The sequence below is a fragment of the Aotus nancymaae genome, unplaced genomic scaffold (assembly GCF_030222135.1).
Source record: "Aotus nancymaae isolate 86718 unplaced genomic scaffold, 86718_ANA_hifiasm-v0.15.2.pri h1tg000040l, whole genome shotgun sequence".
Classification (NCBI taxonomy): domain Eukaryota; kingdom Metazoa; phylum Chordata; class Mammalia; order Primates; family Aotidae; genus Aotus; species Aotus nancymaae.
The window spans coordinates 92,485,881-92,507,003 of NW_026988454.1; the positions used below are offsets into that span (position 1 = coordinate 92,485,881).

The window sequence follows — 21,123 nt, forward strand, 5'->3', positions numbered from 1 at the left end:
CACTGAGTGGGAATTAAGAAAATGCACATGAAATCTTATGGTCTGGATGCGACGAGTATATATATATCCATTTTCCTGTGTATATAAAAACTATGTGTTCTGTATACTTCTATATAATTTCCAGAAGTTAAGTGAGTGCTTACCTGACATTATTTTTTTTATTTGTGTATTACATACCTCTCCACTGAGGGGGCTAGGTAAAGGAGGCTGGTGATAAAATTTCTTCAACTTCATTTATGTCAACCCCTTGCAACACAATAATACCTAATCTCAGCTAGCCACAGACATCCTGTTTCTCATAAGTAAGCTTAAATAAGGGAGATGTGCTATAGATATGCTTTATGCTAAAATATAAAGAACACATAATAAATAGATGGGAATTTAAACTTTTATTAACAAATCATGATTTTCTATTGAATACATAATAAAGTACAATTAATAATAACATAACATTCCAACATTAAAAATTAAAACTTTCAGAATCTCGATCAATATATAAAGCTTTAGTTCCTGGAAAAATAATATTTCAACAGTATTCTTCTCATATGCAAAACAGCTTCCCAAAATAGATTTGTGAATGAAATTTTATAAAGCTTCCTGTGTACAAAAGAGATTGACTCCACATCAACTGACCCCTACTGAAAATCAAAACCATAAAGGCTTGAAGGACCAGAATTGAGCAACACTCTGTTATCAAAAGATAAAGTCTTAAAGATCTACAAATGGAACATGGAACTGCCTTCTCCCACCAATTCAACACACTGGGCAAAAGTGGTAAATCTTGGCCTCAAGACAACATAAGATAGAATGATTCTTAAATATGTAGCAACACATATATCAATATTATTCCTATTACAGAGACACATGCATACCAATGTATAACTTTTCTTTGCAGTAAGAAACTCAGAAATCAGCCAGGAAATATCTATTTTCCTATGTTATTATTGAAATGAAAATGATAATGTATTTTATAAAATGATGCAATGTGGTACTGTCTTTTGATGAGACATGAAAACACAACTCACTGGATAGAAATAGTTGTTAAAATAATCCTACTCTCACTGACATATACTTCATTTAAAAGTTACACTTACTGCTTAGTTTTCTGAAAAGAATAATCAAAGTAGTGACAAAAATAATTGCACCTTAAATTACTCCCAGTGTAACATAAGATATTTAATATTAACATAAATATCATCTGAATAGATTATGGAAAAATTTTAATTTCTTAAAAGTGCTATGCCTTACTGGAATTTGAAGACAAAAAAAAAGTGAGCAATATACTCTTCTGCCTGTCCAACAGAAGCCTCTACTGAGAATGTAAAAGGTTCTGAAGTCCATTCACAAATGAGTCCACTTACTATAAGTGTCTTAAATTTACAATATGCAAAAAACTAATGCACCCAAGAATATATCATGGCACCTTGACCCATGGTAACCGCTTGGCAGACTCAAATAATAACTACCCTCATAGGGAGAAATCTTGCCAAGAGAGAATTTACAACATATATTCAGAAAGAAATGAGCATTCAATAATTCAATAAAGCAAATTAGAAAAAGTAAGGTTGTCAAAAGAACTCCAGATTATATGCCAGCAGGTTAATAAAATGGTTCTTTTTTTAAAAATGGCAAAGAAAAATCATAGTTCCAATGTTTTTAATGTCGAGTCAGCCAGACATGTCAAATGAAATAATTGAATTATGTCAAAATAAAAATAGTTGGAATTATATTGACGGTCTATTTATAACTATATTTAGCATAAATAGAAATTAAAACTAAATACGTCTTTAAAAAAAATTATACCTAGACTCAAAAGAATAGGAGCAGGGAGAGTTATGCTATCTACAATTCTGAAAATTGCCACATTCAGGATATGGTATGGCATATGTAAGTCACAACTCCAAGGTAACAGAAATATATCGTATTCTGTATAAGCAAAATGCTCCTCAGATTGTAATATATAATCCAAAATATTAAACCAAAGATACTATTTTTAGAATGTTTGAAAAACAAAGTACAATAGAACAGCACAATAAAAGGAAGAATTTCATTGACCAGACATATTTTAATGGGCTTGAATTTCTTTTTTAAAACTATAACTAAAGGTAGTAAGATGGTAAAACCCAATATAAAAGTGTTATTCTGTCCTAGAAGTGTTTGGCTACTAGGTTTTCCTAACATGGAGTCTCTGGAAGCATTGGCCAAACAGAAAGGGAGGTGAGATATGCTGGTGTCTTAAGGTTCCCAGTCAGTAGAAAAGACGGGGGCTTTAGTTCATACCAGTAGATGACATTGACAGTATTCTAAATGGAAGAGCTTCAGCATAAGCGATCTTAATGGTAAAATGAGTTTTTTAATACTGTTACCCATAGCATGTGAAGAAAATCATCTATACTATTGATCATTACTACTACATATACTCCTTTTCTCCTTATGCCTGTGGTATTTTAATCACTTTTAGTCCAAGTCCACTGCTTATAGCAGAGCAAGTTCCCCAAGGGAAGTATGAAGGAAGAAGTGGCTGGGACATCTGCACAGCCCCATGCCCCAGGAGGCAGTGCTAGCTAATCCTTTCTCTTCCTTCTCATTGTTGTCCTCTTCACTTTCAATAAACTTACAATAAAAAGAGATGAGTTACAAGGTACTTTTAAATTGAAAACCTGAAGTTCTTCACAAAAAAGTATTCAAATGCTAGTTTTTAAACAAGGAAATATGGTTTAAAAAAGATACAACCTCTCTTCCAATGGCCTTTCCATCCTAGTGGTTCCTAATATATGACACCAAAAGTTCACTATACATTAGGTACTAAAGAATATAAAGTATCGATTATCATTATAAGGTTCCCAGGCCAGGGCAGAGGAGGGGAAAGTCCTTTGCCAAGACCCTCCCCCAATTTTTTATAAGATTATTTGACCTTTAAAGAACACCCAGAGTATAAAGGGCAAAAACATCATTACAAGGAGGCCCCATAATAACAAGTGCCTGTTTTAGAACATTGTGTCAGAGGTGTGAGAGATCTAGAAACTTTTCCCCACTTAAAAGTAAATGCAAGAAAATTAGGTATTTGATATTTAAATGCCCTCTTCATAGACCACTCTCTGGGATCTATTTTCTACATATAGGTTTGACAGCTTTAAAACATTGAATGTTAGTTATTCCTACCATGGTATCCAAAATATCCGTAAGTAATATATACCATCCATTCCACTATAATTTCTGAAAATTCACTAAAATAAGAGCATTTTTTAAAATTAACTTTAAAAGATACATTTGCATACTTTCTTTTTGATGGATTTATTTTTTAAAAAACTAAAAACATAAAACAAACTCTTTGGAGCCCATGGCTATTACTTTTTCTCATGTCCACTTGAGAGAAATGCCAATGAGCTAAAGAGCAAAACTAAACCATTTCTTAGATTGAGTAAAAGATCATTAATTGTTGACTCATCTCTAAATTATTTCAGTATATTTAGAAGGCAAAGAAGAAAGGGAGATGGAAAGGAAAGAAAGAGAGAACAAGGAGAAGGAGAAAGGGGGACATCTTTAAAATTTCCATCCAGATAAATTATATTACTCTTCAGAATATAGGGCAACTAAAAATTGAGGTGCTCAGGATTCAGGGATCTTAAAAGTTCACAGCAAGCATCAGATGTCACTAGATGACTGGCAGTCTGATGCTCAGATCCCTGAGCCTAGAAGAGGTTCCACAGAACCCCTGGCCAATGCCAGAGATCTTTAGGCCGGCAGTCATGTCAAGATGCTCTGATTCTCCACAAACCCAGCTTCTTTCTCAAATTGCAGGGAGGTCGGTCTGCAGTGACTTATCTAGTATTTTGTTGTGCCCTGGCTCACAGTGTCTTCTGGTCTAGGATCTTCTAATCAAAGTCCCTTGAGGCACATATTGCAGTGCTCTCTGACTCTCACCCCTGAAATAGAGTCGGTGTGGGGCTGAGGATGTGGGAAGGAGAGAGCACACCCAGTATCCTCCGGGGCAGTTTTTGGTATGCTCCTCAACCTCTGAGATGGCATGCAAAGCAGAGGGACATGCCCCTCTCACATTTCTCTATAGAGGAAAAAGAGAGGGAGGGGAAAGGCTGGGGTGTGTGATCAGATTTCCAGCGAAAAAAGACAATGCCACTAAGAAAAAAAAAATCATCACCTACATTCTAAAAAGAAAGAATTTCCAGTTAAGAAGTATCTACTGAGACCACTGGGCATGGGGCAGCAGGGTGGGGTGGGGTGGGCAGTAGGGTTAGGTTGGAGGTGGGAAGGGAACAGATCAAGCTCCTCCTGCTGGCTGTTTTCTCCCATTCCCAGGGAAATCCATCTTTAAGCAAACATGGATGTGCAATAATGCTTAAGAATCTAGGTTCATTTCCTCCACAAAATGAGAATAACTATTCTAAAATAATACCTTTATTCTGGAGAAAACAAACACCTCCAAAAAAAATCCTAAAAGATTTTGAAAGGGGAAAATATAGACATACAACTGCATTCATTCTGATCTTCCACACAAAGACCAGGTGAAGAAATCTATGCAGCAATACACACTAGGACCTGTTGTACACCACCACCACCATCCCAACCCCATAGAAAGAAAAAAAAAAACTGTTTTTCAAAATAGAAGCAATATTCGATTATGAAAACAAAGCAATCACATGTGAGTACTGGAAATATTAGTGTTACATGGAGTCCTTTAAAAATAAATCACAGCCAAAGTTGCAGAAAAAAGTACAGAAGTGTGAAACAGAAAATAAAAATGACTGAAGAGGGATGATGGGAGCCTGAAGCTCCATCCTCACAAGGACGGCAGCCCTGGACGTCGCGGCAAAGGTCACAGGAGGATAGCTTCGCTTCAGAGTTGTAACTTCTCACCGCCTGTCTCCCTGTTCAAAGAAGCAGACATCAGTTCACACAGCTCCCTTGTTTAGAAACATTGACTTTGCCAAAACACAAGAGCATTTCGATACACTCTTCTGAGTTTTCCATTCTTTACCTAATTTTATTTTTCTTTACAAGAAACAACTGAAATGTTGAAGAGGGGTCCAAGGTACTAACCAAATCCAAGGGAGAAACAATGCACTCAGTCCGATCTGTCTACCACCAGCAGTTGGCGAGCATTAAAAGAGAGCAAATCGACTGCAGCTGCACACTGCAATCGCAAGCACCACTTTAATCTCTTACTGCATCAGGAAGAATTCTCAGCTGAGGACTGTTTAACCTCCTCAAGAGTTTATTTTAGGATGACATTTTCTATGCATTCAAATCAAATTCTAATCATTAGAACTACCGAAAAGAGGCATTTACCCTGGGCTCTAGTAAAAAATACATAAATATGAAGGGAAGAGTGCCTATGCAATACCTTGTTTTAAGGTTTCAAAACACTGAGCATATAGTATCTAAAAGCTAACATGAAAAAACTATATAAAGTACCTATAAAACCACAGTAAACTCACTGTAAAACACAAATGAGTTTTATCGTTTTAAAAAAAATTCTGATTTCAAATTTATTCATGATTTTTCAGAGATTATTGTCCATATTGTAAATGTGTTTTGAGATTTTTTTTTAATTGTACTTTAGGTTCTGGGGTACATGTGCAGACCATGCAGGATTGTTGCATAGGTACATACATGGCAAGATGATTTGCTGCCTTCATCCCCCAGTCACCTGTATCTGGTCTTTCTCCCCTCATTATCCCTCCCCACCCCCGCTGTCCCTCCCCAGCCCCGCCACTACTGACCGCAGTGTGTGATGCTCCCCTCCCTTTGTCCATGTGTTCTAATGTTTAACACCCGCCTATGAGTGACAATATGTAGTGTTTGATTTACTGTTCTTGTGTCAGTTTGCTGAGTATGATAGTTTCCAGATTCACCCATATCCCTATGAAGGACAGGAACTCATCGTTTTTTATGGCTGTGTAGTATTCCATGGTGTATATGTGCCACATTTTCTTTATCCAGTCTATCAATGATGGACATTTGGGTTGGTTCCAGGTCTTTGCTATTGTAAACAGTGCCACATTGAACATACGTGTGCATGTGTCTTCATAACAAAACAATTTATAATTCTTTGGGTATATACCCAGTAATGGAATTGCTGGGTAAAATGGTATTTCTATTTGTAGGTCCTTGATGAATCGCCACACTGTCTTCTACAATGGTTGAACTAATTTACACTCCCACCAATGGTGTAAAAGTGTTCCTATTTCTCCACATCCTCTCCAGCATGTTTTCTCCAGATTTTTTAATGATCACCGTTCTAACTGGTGTGAGATGATATCTCAATGTGGTTTTAATTTGCATTTCTCTAATGACCAGTGATGATGAGCATTTTTTCATATGTGTGTTGGCCTCTTTGATGTCCTCTTTTGTAAAGTGTCTGTTCATATCCTTTGCCCACTTTTGAATGGGTTTGTTTTTTTCTTGTAAATCTGTTTTAGTTCTTTGTAGATTCTGGATATTAGCCCTTTGTCAGATGGGTAGATTGCAAAAATTTTTTCCCATTCTGTTGGTTGCCAGTTCACTAATGATTGTTTCTTTTGCTGTGCAGAAGCTGTGGAGTTTAATTAGATCCCATTTGTCTATTTTGGCTTTTGTTGCCATGGCTTTTGGTGTTTTAGTCATGAAGTCCTTGCCTATGTCTATGTCCTGAATGGTTTTGCCTAGGTTTTCTTCTAGGGTTTTTATGGTGTTAGATCTTATGTTTAGATCTTTAATCTATCTAGAGTTAATTTTAGTGTAAAGTGTCAGGAAGGGGTCCAGTTTCTGCTTTCTGCACATGGCTAGCCAGTTTTCCCAATACCATTTATTAAACAGGGAATCCTTTCCCCACTGCTTGTTTTTGTCAGGTTTGTCAAAGATCAGATGGTTGTAGATGTTTGGTGTTGCTTCTGAGGCCTCTGTTCTGTTCCATTGGTCTATGTCTCTGTTTTGGTAACAGTACCATGCTGTTTTGATTACTGTGGCCTTGTAGGATAGTTTGAAGTCAGGCAGCGTGATACCTCCAGCTTTGTTCTTTTTGCTTAGGATTGTTTTGGCTATGTGGGCTCTCTTTTGGTTCCATATGAAGTTTGAAGTGGTTTTTTCCAGTTCTGTGTTTTGCTTATTCTGATCTTTCCCAAATTTTCATTTTAAAATGGCCTACTCATAAATAAGTTGCTTTCCACAAAACTTTGCATAGACTGCATTATTTTTGTTTCGTAAATGTTTAAAATGTTCCCCACACACCCAAGAAATATAAATTGTGGAATTTTTCAATTAAGTAATAAAGTTGGATAACTAGTTACTGTCATTGGGTCTGCACAGTGTAGTCCATCCTTCCACTAGAGAAGAAGTACGACATCAGTGTTTCCCAAATGTCCCACAGGAACCTGGGTGAATCCTTTTCCTCAGTGCCAAAAGACAAGAGGAACTGGCTTGTTGACTTAGAGGAAAGAACTGGTGCTACACCTTCGTCTTGAATACTCTATCAAGCACTAACAACAATGGGAACAAGTTCATCTCATTTAAAGTGCAATTATCTACAACTACCTAACACATCAAAATGGTCATGCTTCTCATCATTGTGATGATTCTGGGCCACCACAAGTGCTTATTCAAAATAAGACGTATTACCATTAGAAACATTAGGCCAGAGGTCACATGCAAAAAGTCACTCTGACTAAACATGGATTCATCCTGTTAAACTTGGGCCATCTCTAGACCAGCTCTCTATTTTTACATCCTAAATTCCCATCATTTTATAAAATAAGAAGTTACCAGTAATATCAAAGAAGCTCAAGTTATTTTCCAAACTGGCTATATTTTTCTTGATACACTTTTAAAAGTCTGTTATCAAGTATAAGTTTTCAGCAAAACACCAGACTCCCTCAATGAAGAAAGAGCTAACTCCAGCCAATGCTACTGCATTGCAGATGCTGTGCATGTTCTCTCCTGAAGAAGTCCCATTTTACTTATTTATTTATGTACTATTCAGGGGGTACATGTACAAATTTGTTACAAGGGTATATTATGTGATGTTGAGGTTTGGGCTTCTATTGATCCTGTCACCCAAATAATGAACATAGTACCCAGTAGAGTATTTCAGCCTTTGTTTCCCTCTCTCCCTCCCCCTTTTGAAGTCCCCAGTGTCTACTGTTTCCATTTTTATGTCCATGTGTACCCAGTGTTCAGCTCCCACTTATAAGTGAGAACACATGATATTTGGTTTTCTGTTTCTACATTACTTGACTTAGAATAATGACCTTCAGCTGCATCCATGTTGCTTCAAAGGACATTATTTAGTTCTTTTTTAATGGCTATATAGTATTCCATGGTGTACATGTACTTCATTTTCTTTATCCAGTCCACAGTTGATGGGCACCTAGGTCAATGTCCTGTCTTTTCTATTCTGAATAGTGCTGTGATAAATATATGAGTGCAGGTGTCTTTTCAGTAGACTAATTTATTGTCCTTTGGATATATACCCAGTAATGAGACTGCGGGGTCAAATGGTAGCTCTACTTTTAGAACTCCCATTTTAAAGCTGGAACCAAATGAAATGGGTGCTTGGAATAGAAGCAATATCTTCAAATGAAACATAGCTAGACTCTCTATGTCAATTTTTCTTTGTAAATTTTATAATTGTGAGTTAAAAACTTAAAACATTATGAAAAAATATATCATTTTTAAATTTCATATGCTAAAACCTCTCATGTGACCCTTGTAAATTATCAATAGTCTTCACTGAAATGGAATGCTCACTTCCTGCCTCTCTGCCTTTTATACATTCTCCTACCAAACCCTGCCTTTGCCACAGAACCAATCTAAAAGGTAGTCACTTCCAGTAAATCAATGAATGCCTGGCTTAATTTCTAAGTATCCAGAACTCCAGAGCATACTTACTTGGCTCATAGTAATCCACAATGGACACTGAAGCATCTTGGGTATTTGAAACTTTAAAGTTTCTCACAGCAGGAATATCAACACAAAACTGGGTTTCATTTACCTTGAAAAATACAAAAGAGTCTTAAGGGGTTGGCACACTGCATGTTCATGATTAAGTAAAGACATTTCTTTTTCTTATTTTAAGAAACAGAGACTAACACTTAGGGAGGATTTCTACTTGTCAGATACTGCAGTAAGTACTTCCTAGGAACTCTCTTATTTAACTTTTAAAACAACACTTACAAAAAGGTATTGTTCTTAGTTCCATTTTGCTGAATGGGATGCTGAGAATTAGAGTGGTTAAGTAAGCAGCAAGCCTGAGGGTGCATGCACCCAGATCCCCTGTGTCAAACGGTGCACCCCACACCCAGTTACTACTAATGGCTCACAGCAGCCTCCTTCTCCTGGGAATCTCCCTCAGCTCATGCAAGCCATGCCACCCAGTAGGTGAGGTAACTAAGAAGGGCTGTACTCCACAGCCAATGACTGAGATGGGGTACACAAAGCCAGCCTGTCTGTCTCCAAGAGGGATAGCTTTTGTCAATTTGGCAAACAACACTAGATAAAGAATCAGAAATTAGTAAATTCCTTCCAACATTCCCTTATTTGCCAGTAGTAGAAAATGAAAAGTCAAACTGACCACTCAGAGAGTACTGGACACTCAAATTAAGATAACCATTAACAAGAGCATCAAAGATAGAAGACCAACTCCAAAACCAATTACACTACTAAATTAAAACCTTATATTTGTTTTTCAAGTTCCAAATCAGGCCCATGGCTTTCAAGCAGGGTTTAATGTAAGATAATTCCTAAAGAACAAAAGAATCTAGAGACTCTTATTTAACATTAAATTGAGACTGAATTCATTTTAACAGGGCTTTAACCAAAGTGGTCTTGAAGAGCTAAGACAAATGAGAACATTCAGGAACTATCTTTTTAAAAGTAGATATTTAGCAATATATTTCTGATTCATACTTAGCAAAACTGAAACAAGAAACATACAAACCCACCCATGTAATATGAAATCCTTAGAATACTATGAACTCAATATCAAGTCAACCTGTGAAGCGTATCTAAATGCTATAAGAAAAGAATAAACTTACATGCCACCAGTTTTGAGACATACCAAGCAGAGTCTGGAATTCTTCACTCACCTTTCCCTACATATTGTACGCATCTTATGCTTGAATTAGTAGTACTCATTCAGCAATGGAAAGAGTACATGAGGTTATATAATAATTATACGTCAAGATCAAATCTCTGAGAACAATCTTCCATGATTTAGCATCTAATTTTTCAAGGTAAGAATATTAATCCCTTTAAAGTTTCTTAAAAGTTTCATGGAAGAATTTTAAAATGTATAATTAAGGCTTTTGTCTTCTAGCCAGGCATGGCGGTTCACACCTGTAATCCCAACACTTTGAGAGGCCAAGATCAGAAGATTGCTTGAAGCCAGGAGTTCAAAATCAGCCTTGGCAACAAAGTGAAACCCCATCTCTACAAGAATTTTTCATGAAATTATCTAGGCATGGTGGCATGCACCTGTAGTCCCAGCTACTCAGGAGCTTGAAGTGGGAGGATCACTTGAGCCCAGGAGTGGGAGGTTGCAGTGAGCTATGATTGTACCACTACACTCCAGCCTACGCAAGTCCCTGAGGCAGAGAGGGTCTCAAATTCACATTTGGACTGAATTTTTTTAATTATAATATGGAAATTTCTATTTATTTCACATCTGGTGTAAAATAAAGATTAAGTTTTAAAGACTTTCATCAGGCTCGTCAGTAATAGCAACTCTCTAAACTGAGTTTATAGTTATGTCTTTCTAATGAAGATAAATATATGGTGGCCATGTTAAACTCATTCAGGGACACAAAAAGTTGAAATAACAACAACTTAAAGAAATCACACTTAAAGTAAGGTAGACATCTGAATATAATACATAGCTGTGTCAACAGTTACTTTATGCTTTACTACTTACAGAATCTAAATAGAGGTTGAGTTTTCCATGATCATATTCCACTTTCTTCACTGTCTCGCTCAGAGGAATTGCATCTGAAGGCACCATAAAGCCACTGAGTAGGTTAACTTCCATAAGAGCCATGCCACTCCTATCTGGGCCCAAAAACCTAAATCAAAGAGGGGAGGATGAATGAAAACTCCTCAGGAAAAACCTTAAGCTGTTATCAAATTATCTTCATATAAAAATCAAGCAATTCTCCTGCCTCAGCCTCCTGAGTAGCTGGGATTATAGGCACGCGCCACCATGCCCAACTAATTTTTTTTTTGTATTTTTAGTAGAGACGGGGTTTCACCACGTTGACCAGGATGGTCTCGATCTCTTGACCTCGTGATCCACCCACCTCGGCCTCCCAAAGTGCTGGGATTGCCTGAACCCAGGAGGCGGAGGTTGTGGTGAGCCAAGATTGCGCCATTGCACTCCAGCCTGGGTAACAAGAGTGAAACTGTCTCAAAAAAAAAAAATCAAACCCACCAAATGTTATTCCAAATACTGTTTAAGTTCAAATAAAATTCACTATAGAGAATTTTAAAATAGGTTATCATTTTCTTACATGTGTGGCATTCTTATAGCTTTCGATCATGTAAGAAATAATGATACAACAATGTGTTCATTTGGCAGATAGTATGCAATGCCTGCAACGTAACAGGCTTGCGCTGATAAACTGTAGCAGAACAACATACATCCTTTCAACAGACAACTCTATTTTCTAGTGGTGATTCCAAACTGAATTGCATTTTTCCTTTTCTCAAAAGTTGAGAGCACCAAACTTCTGAGCTGAAAGCCAGGCCCAGAGAGGGAGGCATGACTTGACAACTTAGCGATAGGCCCCATCCAAGGTCTTAGCAACCTTTTATTCATCTGGTTTTAGAAACATCAGACCAGTAGGGAGAGGTCTTCCCTTTGTTTTCCCATATACTTGAAAAACATTTTGTTTTCTTTGGCTGCTGTGAGGGAATTACAAGCCTTGGAAAGTTTTATTACACTGCATCCTTCTCTCACCCCGTTGTACATAATGTAAGCATCAAAGGATCTGGGCACCAACAACATTTTGTCGCCTTGAAAATAAATATTTTTCTAAAATGAATTTATGGCAAGAGCTTTTCATTTGGAGCAGAAGGAGCCCAGCTAAGTGATTAAGGAAAGATGTTTGCCTCCAATGTAAAAGGATCACAGCATTAAGCTAGTACCTGTTGTCCTTTTAAGTGGCAAAAGCAAGAAGGGCTGTTAGAAAAATCTTGCTTTTTAGAGCAGCAAACTCATGCCTGCCAAACATGACTGATTGAAAAGCCACACAGTACAACTGCTGACTTCAGCTGGCTCTGCAATCCAAAGCAACTGAAACCATCTGCTGACAATGCACTAAGCCAAAATAGATGTTATTGAAAACTAATAAATGGATTGAAACTAGAGGTGTTTGCATATGAGAAAAAATTACAGATGGGAAAAAACAGTCAATATGCTTAAATACTTAAAAAGCAAAATGCAGATTATACTTTTGGTACATCATTAAGAGTGCCTTGGTTGATCTGATCTCTCTACCAGCCTGGCACAGAATTTGTTAGACTATTATGCCACACAGAAAGACTGGTATGACATAAGGTCTTGGATCCTGTTGACAGGAATCAAGTGTCTGAAATATCAGGTAGTCTTTTTATAATGTGCTGCTGAAAAAATACACTTAAATGTTATTTGTCTTTCATACCAGATTTTTCTCAGAAAACTAGTAGCAGCATTTAAACCCTTTTTATAAAACCCCTACCCTCACATGAAAACATTTCCCTTCTTCAGGCTCTACCTATCACCCGAACTCTGTTGTCCATCTGATTCCTGACATGTGGATAAGATTGGAAATCCTGCATCCTTACATGAGCCCCTATAAATGAATGCTGAGGCCTCTTCATAGTCTAAATCCTGGTTCCACCTCATTTTCCTCATGTTTCTTCACCTGATATCTCTTAAGAGGCAAAAATATCCCCCTCATAACTCCATGAGGTTCTTCTTTACCCTTTTCAAAACTAGAATTTTAGACCTGCTTAGCAGATGTTTTTCATTAATTTATGTATCCCCCTCAAACACCAATTTCCACGAGGGCAGAGCTTGTGTCTTTTTTGGCTTACAATTATATTCCCACAGTTGACACACAGACACTATGCCTGGCACACAGTAGAGACTCAACCAGTATTTGGTGAGGGAATAAATAAATGAATGAGAAAAGCAGGAATAGGCATGCCTATAAGCCCAGCTCTTTGGGAAGCCAAGGCAGGAGGATCACTTGAGGCCAGGAATTCGAGAAAAGCAGGAATAATAATAATACATACTTTACAGATTTACTGTAAGAATTAAATGAGATGCATGTGAAAGTGCTTGGTACAGTGCCTGGTATATAAGTTTGTAATTACTGTAGGTTGTTATTGTTTATAATAATAATAATAACTTGAAGTTGTTATTCTATAACAGAGACCAATTGCAAGATTAATAAAAAATAATTGGAGTCTTATTTTCTTCTCAGCTGAAAAGGATGCCACTGCAGAGATTCTGATATCCCTTTGCTGCTGGCCTGAAATGCCCAAGAAGGTGAAGACTGGGGCAAATGTGTGACATTCTACCCCAAAATCAAGAATGAGAAGGTCCAAAGATAAGAGAGACAGTAGCAGTAATGGCAGAGACTGGGTCCAGGCAATGGCTCTGAAGGCTGGCCACCAGGATGTACACCCAGAGATGAGCTTGAAGAACACCTGCCAGCTCAGGACCACATCAGGGACTTCTAGCCCAGCAACAAGCTAAGTTAAATCAGGATGCTATGGGATATTTCAGAAGAGCAGACAGCAGCTCCTCAATGCCAGTACATCTTTAACTCCCAGCTCAATGCCAAATAATGCAGATATAACAGGATAGATTCACGAAAGAAAAAAAACATGAAGCCTCTATAAGAACATTCACAAGGAGTATGCTCAAACTCTTGTGTGCAGTAGAATCATCAAAAAGCTGCAGCTTCCCAGCCTTACTGTGAAGTCAGTAGGGTTGAGGTAGAACCCTTCTTTCTTATGACTTAACAAGATTCTCAGATACTTTGATATAGAACAATTTAAGAATCAACTTTAAAAGTACTCCCGGAAGCTTCACTTGTTAAGTGTCTAATTATTCAAGATGAGAACCTCCTAAACTGGAATATTTTCAATGTATCTAAAAAAAAAAACTATCCTCTTGATTGAATTTGCATGTTATCATAAAGTTTTGGGTTAAATGCATAACAGTTAAGGTTCAATATGAACCTGAAATAATTATTTCAATAGAAAAATAACTCATAACAAATCACACTGCCACGTATGCACCTATGCAACAACCTTGCATGTTTTTCACATGTACCCCAAAACCTAAAATGCAATAAAAAAAATATATAAAATAAAATAAAAAAAAAAAGAAAAATAACTCATAACAAGAAATAACCATTTTTGGAGTATTAAATATGATTGACTCAATTTGAAGTCTTCCTAAATTAGACCTGAGTTTTATTAATGTATATATACATTGTTCTATTCAAATTTGTTATATATTCAGGGAAAACATAAATAATTTTTGTATGCATCTAATAAATGCTTGAATATTAGTATTTCTAGTTTGTAATATGAAGTGTGGTGCATTACTGAATTCTTTGTTCAATATAACTTCTTATATTGACATAGTTAGACAACTATATATAATTGAATCTTCAACTCTATTTTTTAAAGGGAAAAAGAAGAGAGACCTAAGCAGACATTTACCTTGTGCACACATTCAAATCCACATGATTCAGATCATCTTTATTATCTTTTACAGCAATATCTAAGTCAAAGGCTTCTTGATTTTGGATAGATCTTCGTCTTCTAGAAGACTCAAAATCTTTCACATTATATACAACATTGAGCTGTAAAAAATAAACTAGCATAAATAATAAATTGGACATAAATTTCCATCATTATGCCTTCTAAATACTATACTAGTTAATGATTCTTTTTGGATGGACCCAATAAGATTTTTAATCTTCAAACTAAAAAAAAAATTAATTTTACTGGCTAACAAAGTATCACTATTAACAAATATTATTACAATTTATAAAATTATTTTGTAATGGAGAAATTTGTTAAGTAATATTCAAAAACAAGAATAATAAAACACTATGGGTGATGTTTGGGGATATACCTTGTCAAAGAAGGTAAACAGTCCCTTGAGGGAAAAACTTTCTTGAGAGCATTCACTAATTTCTAAGACCTGTTTCCTGAATGGGGTCATTTTTCACTACCTAGAACTTTAGAAACTCTCAGTAGGATAAATCAAAACTAAAACATTGAAGAGCCTTAGTTTAACATTGCTGAGGATTTTGTTGTTGTTGTTCATACAATGTTTGTCAAAAATGATAAAATAAACGACAGCTTTCAGGTCAACTGGGTCTTTCTCAGCATCTACTGGGTACCCATCACTGATGTTAAAAGTGCTGTAGACATGCTGGGGGAGCCTGAGGACCCGCATCTTTCTCAAAGGGATCCTAAATCAGAAGCTTAGGGACGTACTCAAAACTTCCTAGGCCACTCTCATCCCCAGATGGATTGGAATCTACTTACATGTTCTACCTCATCCCCTTTTTTATAACAAGGTTCATAAAGCTTACTGCTGCTTTGTAAGGTTGTATTTTCTTTTAACTTAAACCTAAAACATACACACATATGCGCACACACATACACACACACCCCTCAGAACTAACATCTAATATCGCTCATGGATTTGCATACTTAAAATAAAATCCTCTAAAGTAAGTCTTCATTTTTCAAATCTAAAAGTTACAATCTTTTTATTCTGCCACAATCCAAACTCAAATACTCCCTCATCCCCTTGATCATTCTGGTTATCTCACTTTGGACATTCGTCAGCTCTTTCTTAAAGTGTAATGATTAAATTATAGAGTATTCCTGAAGCAGCTGAAGAATAGTCTCATAAAATTGAAGAGATGCTCTCTATTATTTCCATCATTCCCTTTCCAGTGGCACACAACTGTTCTTTTAGAGACCAATGCTGTCAGGAAACAGACAAGGACTACTCTATTTGTCTCTCGGGCCATAACTAAGTATTAGGGTTTACATTTGGCAGTAAAGCTCAACTGCTTGCTCAGGGAACTTCAAAAGATCTTGCCGTTTATTTCCACCAGTTTAGTATTTTATTACCCAAAAGAGGGTAATATTTACTGCAAACTCATGAGTATTCTTTGCCTTCCTTTTTCCAGAGCACTTATTAAAATATTAACTGTAAGAAATCTCAATACTCATTTCTGGGTGACCAACTTCTTTGTATTTTTTCCCTCTGTCATGAAAAATGCCTACTGGTCCCTCTGCATTTTGAGACTGATGTGGGATTGGTGAACTTTCTGACAAGCAGGTACCACATTTAACCCTGTGTCCTTCAAGCCTCAAGTAAAAATCACTTGGTTTCAGTAATTTCTCTACATTCAGTTTATCAAAAATGAATCCCAACCAACTTGGTGATTTAAGTATATGTAATTTTTCAGTTTTATCTAGAACACACTGAATATTTACTTTTGGATTTACTCTTGGATTGCAAGAAAGCTTGAGAATGAGAATTTTCCCATGGTCTTTGTTAGTAAAGACCAAAATAAATTATTCACTGTCTCTTTCTGTCCTTTTCACTGAATATCATTCCTTTTCACTGTGATCATTTTTTTTCTTTTTTCTTTTTTTTTTTTTTTGAGACAGAATCTCGCTCCATCACCAGGTGCCAGGCTGGAGTGCAGTGGCACAATCTCAGCTCACTGCAACCTCCACCTCCCAGGTTCAAGCAATTCTCCTGCGTCAGCCTCTCAAGTAGCTGGGACTACAGGCGCACACCACCACGCCCAGCTAATTTTTGTATTTTTAGTAGAAACAGCGTTTCACCACGTTGGCTAGGATGGTCTCAATGTCTTGACCTCGTGATCCACCCGCCTTGGCCTCCCAAAGCGCTGGGATTACAGGTGCGAACCACTGCACCCAGCCGATCATTTTTCCTTTAGTTTTAAAAAAAAAAAAAAAAAAGGTTTACTGTGTTCTGAGCATCATACAAAATAATCTTAGAATTATTTGGAAGTTTCTAAATTATACCTGCTTAGCAAGGTATACCTGCCATACTCACCAAGTATACCTGTTCTCTCAACTAGAATGATTGTACTAGTTTTCAAAAAAGCACTTTATCTCCTTAATAGCCTTTTTTTAACATTCTCAGTAAGTGTTTCAGTGTTTTTACTTGTTTGCTTGTTTCTACCCAAGCACACACCCGTTTCTGGTCCTATTACATATTATCTTGGGGTTCTAATGAGATGATTTTAAAGTCCTCAAGATTTTTATGTACTCTTTTGCATAATGATTATTTTATTCAGTATTTTTCATCCTACTTTAATTTTCTTGTAGCTCCTGCTGTACCATAACAATGTAAATTTCTTTAGATTTTTCTTCCTATGCCACAGCATTGAACATAATTATGCTCTAATTGTTATATCTACTATTATACAAGATTTTACATTAAAGGGATACAATTCCTCCCTTCAAGTAAATAATTCTACCATGTTGACAATAATTCTACCATATTATCAGATGAATATTAAGAAATTGTAAGTAAAACATGTTTTTGTTATCGGGAATCATATCAGAGGATTTTAACCCTCACTTCAAAAAGCAAATAATCTCCAAGAAATATTTTTCAAATAGAAAATCAGTCTATATAATTGCTCTCTACTCACTGACTGGCAACATCTCTTAACACTTTTTATTAAAGACAGTGATATATCTTGTTTAAGTCATAGATGTATATCATTAAGAACTATATTCAAGTTATCTAAGTTAAAGACTTAGCAAAGCCCCAAACCAAATAATTATTATAAAAAGTCATATTTAACTTTAAAAAAATAAGCATTGTTACATACCTGACAAATAGCAAATCCAAAACCACTTGCGGAAATATTAACTGCAGTTGGCTGTACCACAGCAAGCTGAATCAAGGTGAAAAAAAAAAAAGTGAATGAAGCTAATGTTCCATATGTAGAGCCTTCCAAGTAGCAAAACAGATCAGCCCTATCCCTCAATAGGAGCAGAAGCAATCACTGACAGCACTAAGAGCTTTGCTACTGTCTCACATACCAAAAGCTATGAGTTAAATAGGTAAGCAAGGTGATGGCAGGAAAAGTGCACACTCTCCAAGCTCCCTCACTTCTGCCCATGGGAGGGCACATTAGTGCTACTTATAAGTCTGTCCTCCTGTTGGGGTTGAAACATAAAAGACAAGAAACTAAAGTCATCTCCTCCCCGACCTCCCTTAATCAGGGCCTAATCCCCTGGCTTTCCTAGAAGCACAATAACATATTATCTATGACTGTGACTAACTTTATTCCTTCTTTTCCTTTGTCATCACCACTCTTCCTCACTTTCCAGAATTGAAGTTATCACCTTCATTCATTGTACTCAACCTCCCCCAAAACTGACCAAGGAAATAAAGTTAAAAACTAGCATATCCTTTTCTTCCAGTTAAAGTAAGAATTCTACTACTAGTTCTATCAATTCTCCTAAGAAGACATGTGGAACAGCTGAAAGAACATGGTCTTTAGAATAATGAGTTCAAATTCTAGCTCTACTGTTACTAGTAACATGATCTTGAGCAAGTCACTTAACCTCCCTCAGTCTCAGTTTTATCACATGTATGATGGGGATAAATGCACTTACTTCTTAGAGTTACTTTGAGAAGTAAATGCAATAACATATGTAAAGTAATCTAGCACAGTGCCTATGAAGAATAGAAACTTAACAGGTTTCTATGTTCCTTCCTTTCCCAGTGTTACATTGCCCATGTTTTCTCCTGTTCCACCAATCTTTCCAAAGTTCCCCACCCTTCCAGAGCTCAGCAAATTCAACCAAAGGAGGGCACCACTCTTCCCCATTCCTCTACAGAGCTCTGGAAACAAGTCTTTGTTGAAATCAACAGATTACAAATAAAGCAGTATTCCAGCATAAAGAATCATCTACACAGATTTTTAAATAAACTGCCTCTTGCCCACACCTCTGCTGTCTGAAGGAGTAAGCGGTTGTGTGTGTCAATCCGAAAGTTTACAGGACTTGGTGAGCTAGGCCCCATCACGGTCACTTGGATATTGGTCCTTTCTGTATTCATTAGGGCTGCAAATTCAGACAGAGCCTTTAAAGCCACAATGGTATCCTGTTGAGGGAAGAAAAACATTTGTGCATATAAGTATATACCAAGGTTTTCAAAGAGTAAATTTAGTTGTGTTTTGTTGCTGTACATTCATCCACCTTCCTTCAGAGTGGAATGCTCCCTGACTCATATTTGAATCTCCTTGCTAGAGTACAGAAGAGGCTCAGAAAATGTTTGCTGAAATGTTTCATAGTTTTCCGTGTACAGGTCTTACTGATTTTTGTCAGATTAATCCCTAAATAGTTCACATTTTATGCTATTTTGATTTGAGTTTCCATTGCTCATATATAGATACAATGGATTTCTGTACCCTGATTTTTTTATACCACAATGTTGCTAAACTCACTTGTTAATTCTAGTAGCATTTTTGTAGATTGGAATTTTGCACATAAATGATCATATTGTCAGTAAACTAAGTTTCAGTTTTTCCTTTCCAAAAAAAGAAAAGAAAATAGAAAATATTTGCTATATGAAACTGAGCATTTACTCTTATATCAGTTACCACAGATGAAAAATGGCAAATGTAGATGGGGAACTGATTTATTCCATACAAATATCAGATATAAACTTCATAATAATGAGGAGAAAAAAATTAAAATTGGTGAATTTAGTCTTTGGCTTAAGTTACTAAACTTTGAAACTGCCAAATAATTTTATAAAATCAAGGAAAATGTGCAACCACATACTTCCATATATATGTGTGTGTGTGTGTGTGTGTGTGTGTGTGTGTATATGTGTGTATGTATGTATTATATACGTATGTATATATATACATATATATTACATATATACGTGCGCATATGTGTATATATACATATACATATAGTATATAGTATACAGTTTAAATACATATAAATACTATAATACATATATATGTAATATTATAATACATATAAATACTATAATACATATATATGTAATATTATAATACATATAAATACTATAATACATATATATGTAATACTAGTATTATAGTATTTAAACTATATACTATAATTTAAAGGGAATACTTTAAAGGGAAAAGAAGTCTCATCTCTCACCTGAGTAGATGCAAAACCACCCAAGCTATTTCTTTGCCTGCTTAGCCACCTCATAATTGGGATTCCCTCAGAAGCCTGAAACTGTAGGAAGTGTGAGAGCAGCGCATAGGCTGCAACTTCAATATCCAGGGAGCGTGGCTGCCAGGAGTTAGAAAGTTTGGACTCTGATGACACCCAGAATTGCATGCCTCCTGCAAGAGAAAAGTAATAACATTCTGATCATTTATCCAGAAAAATTACATTTTATGCCATTAAATATTCCTACTCTGATCCAACTTGTACTTAACTAGCATAAATATATATATATATATATACACACACACACACACATTTGTATACAGGTATTTATTTATGCCAAACATGTATTTATTTATCACAAACACACACACATACATATGTATACATGTACAAGTATGTCACTTTTTAAAACTATTACAAGTTAAGCATAGCTTATCCAAAAAGCTTGGGGCCAGAAATGTGTCCAATTTCTGATTCGTTTAAATTTTTGGAATATTTACAGAATACATACATTCCAAAATCTAAAATGCTTGAAAATCAGAAACTTTTTGAGCACTGACATGATATTCAAAGGAAATGCTCATTGGAGCATTTTGGATTTCAGATTTTTGGATTAGGGATGCTCAACCTATATACTTATACATTTTCATCCTTTTCCCATTGCCTACATTTGAGGATGTTTTGATGACAATAGTTTTCCTAAGAGAAATTCCGTATGTTTGACTCAAGACTAACAATAAATAAAAGGAAAAATTAATATATTCCAGACAAGAACATACATTACTTACCTGACCAGGCCATCCCCAAAATGTTGTAGCACACATTGAAAAGAATCCTATTCTGGGAATCTGCCATTAACTAGCTCTAATATTCTGGAAAGACTCTTCCATTTTCATT

The 21,123-nt window shown here is 36.1% G+C and overlaps 1 protein-coding gene across 1 annotated transcript in view; it reads right to left on the bottom strand.

The window, feature by feature from the left end:
- Nucleotides 1-370: 370 nt before the first annotated feature.
- The window catches only part of CD109 (CD109 molecule), a 145,761-nt gene continuing 125,008 nt past the window's right edge, over nt 371-21,123 (bottom strand). The window contains exons 27-33 of the mRNA XM_012471821.3: nt 20,209-20,399; nt 19,016-19,171; nt 17,889-17,954; nt 14,707-14,849; nt 10,904-11,051; nt 8,884-8,986; nt 371-4,886 (exon numbers count right to left, since the gene is read on the bottom strand). Coding sequence (XP_012327244.2) covers nt 4,708-4,886; nt 8,884-8,986; nt 10,904-11,051; nt 14,707-14,849; nt 17,889-17,954; nt 19,016-19,171; nt 20,209-20,399 — 986 coding nt within the window. The 3' untranslated portion in view covers nt 371-4,707. The remainder of the gene's footprint in view (nt 4,887-8,883; nt 8,987-10,903; nt 11,052-14,706; nt 14,850-17,888; nt 17,955-19,015; nt 19,172-20,208; nt 20,400-21,123) is intronic.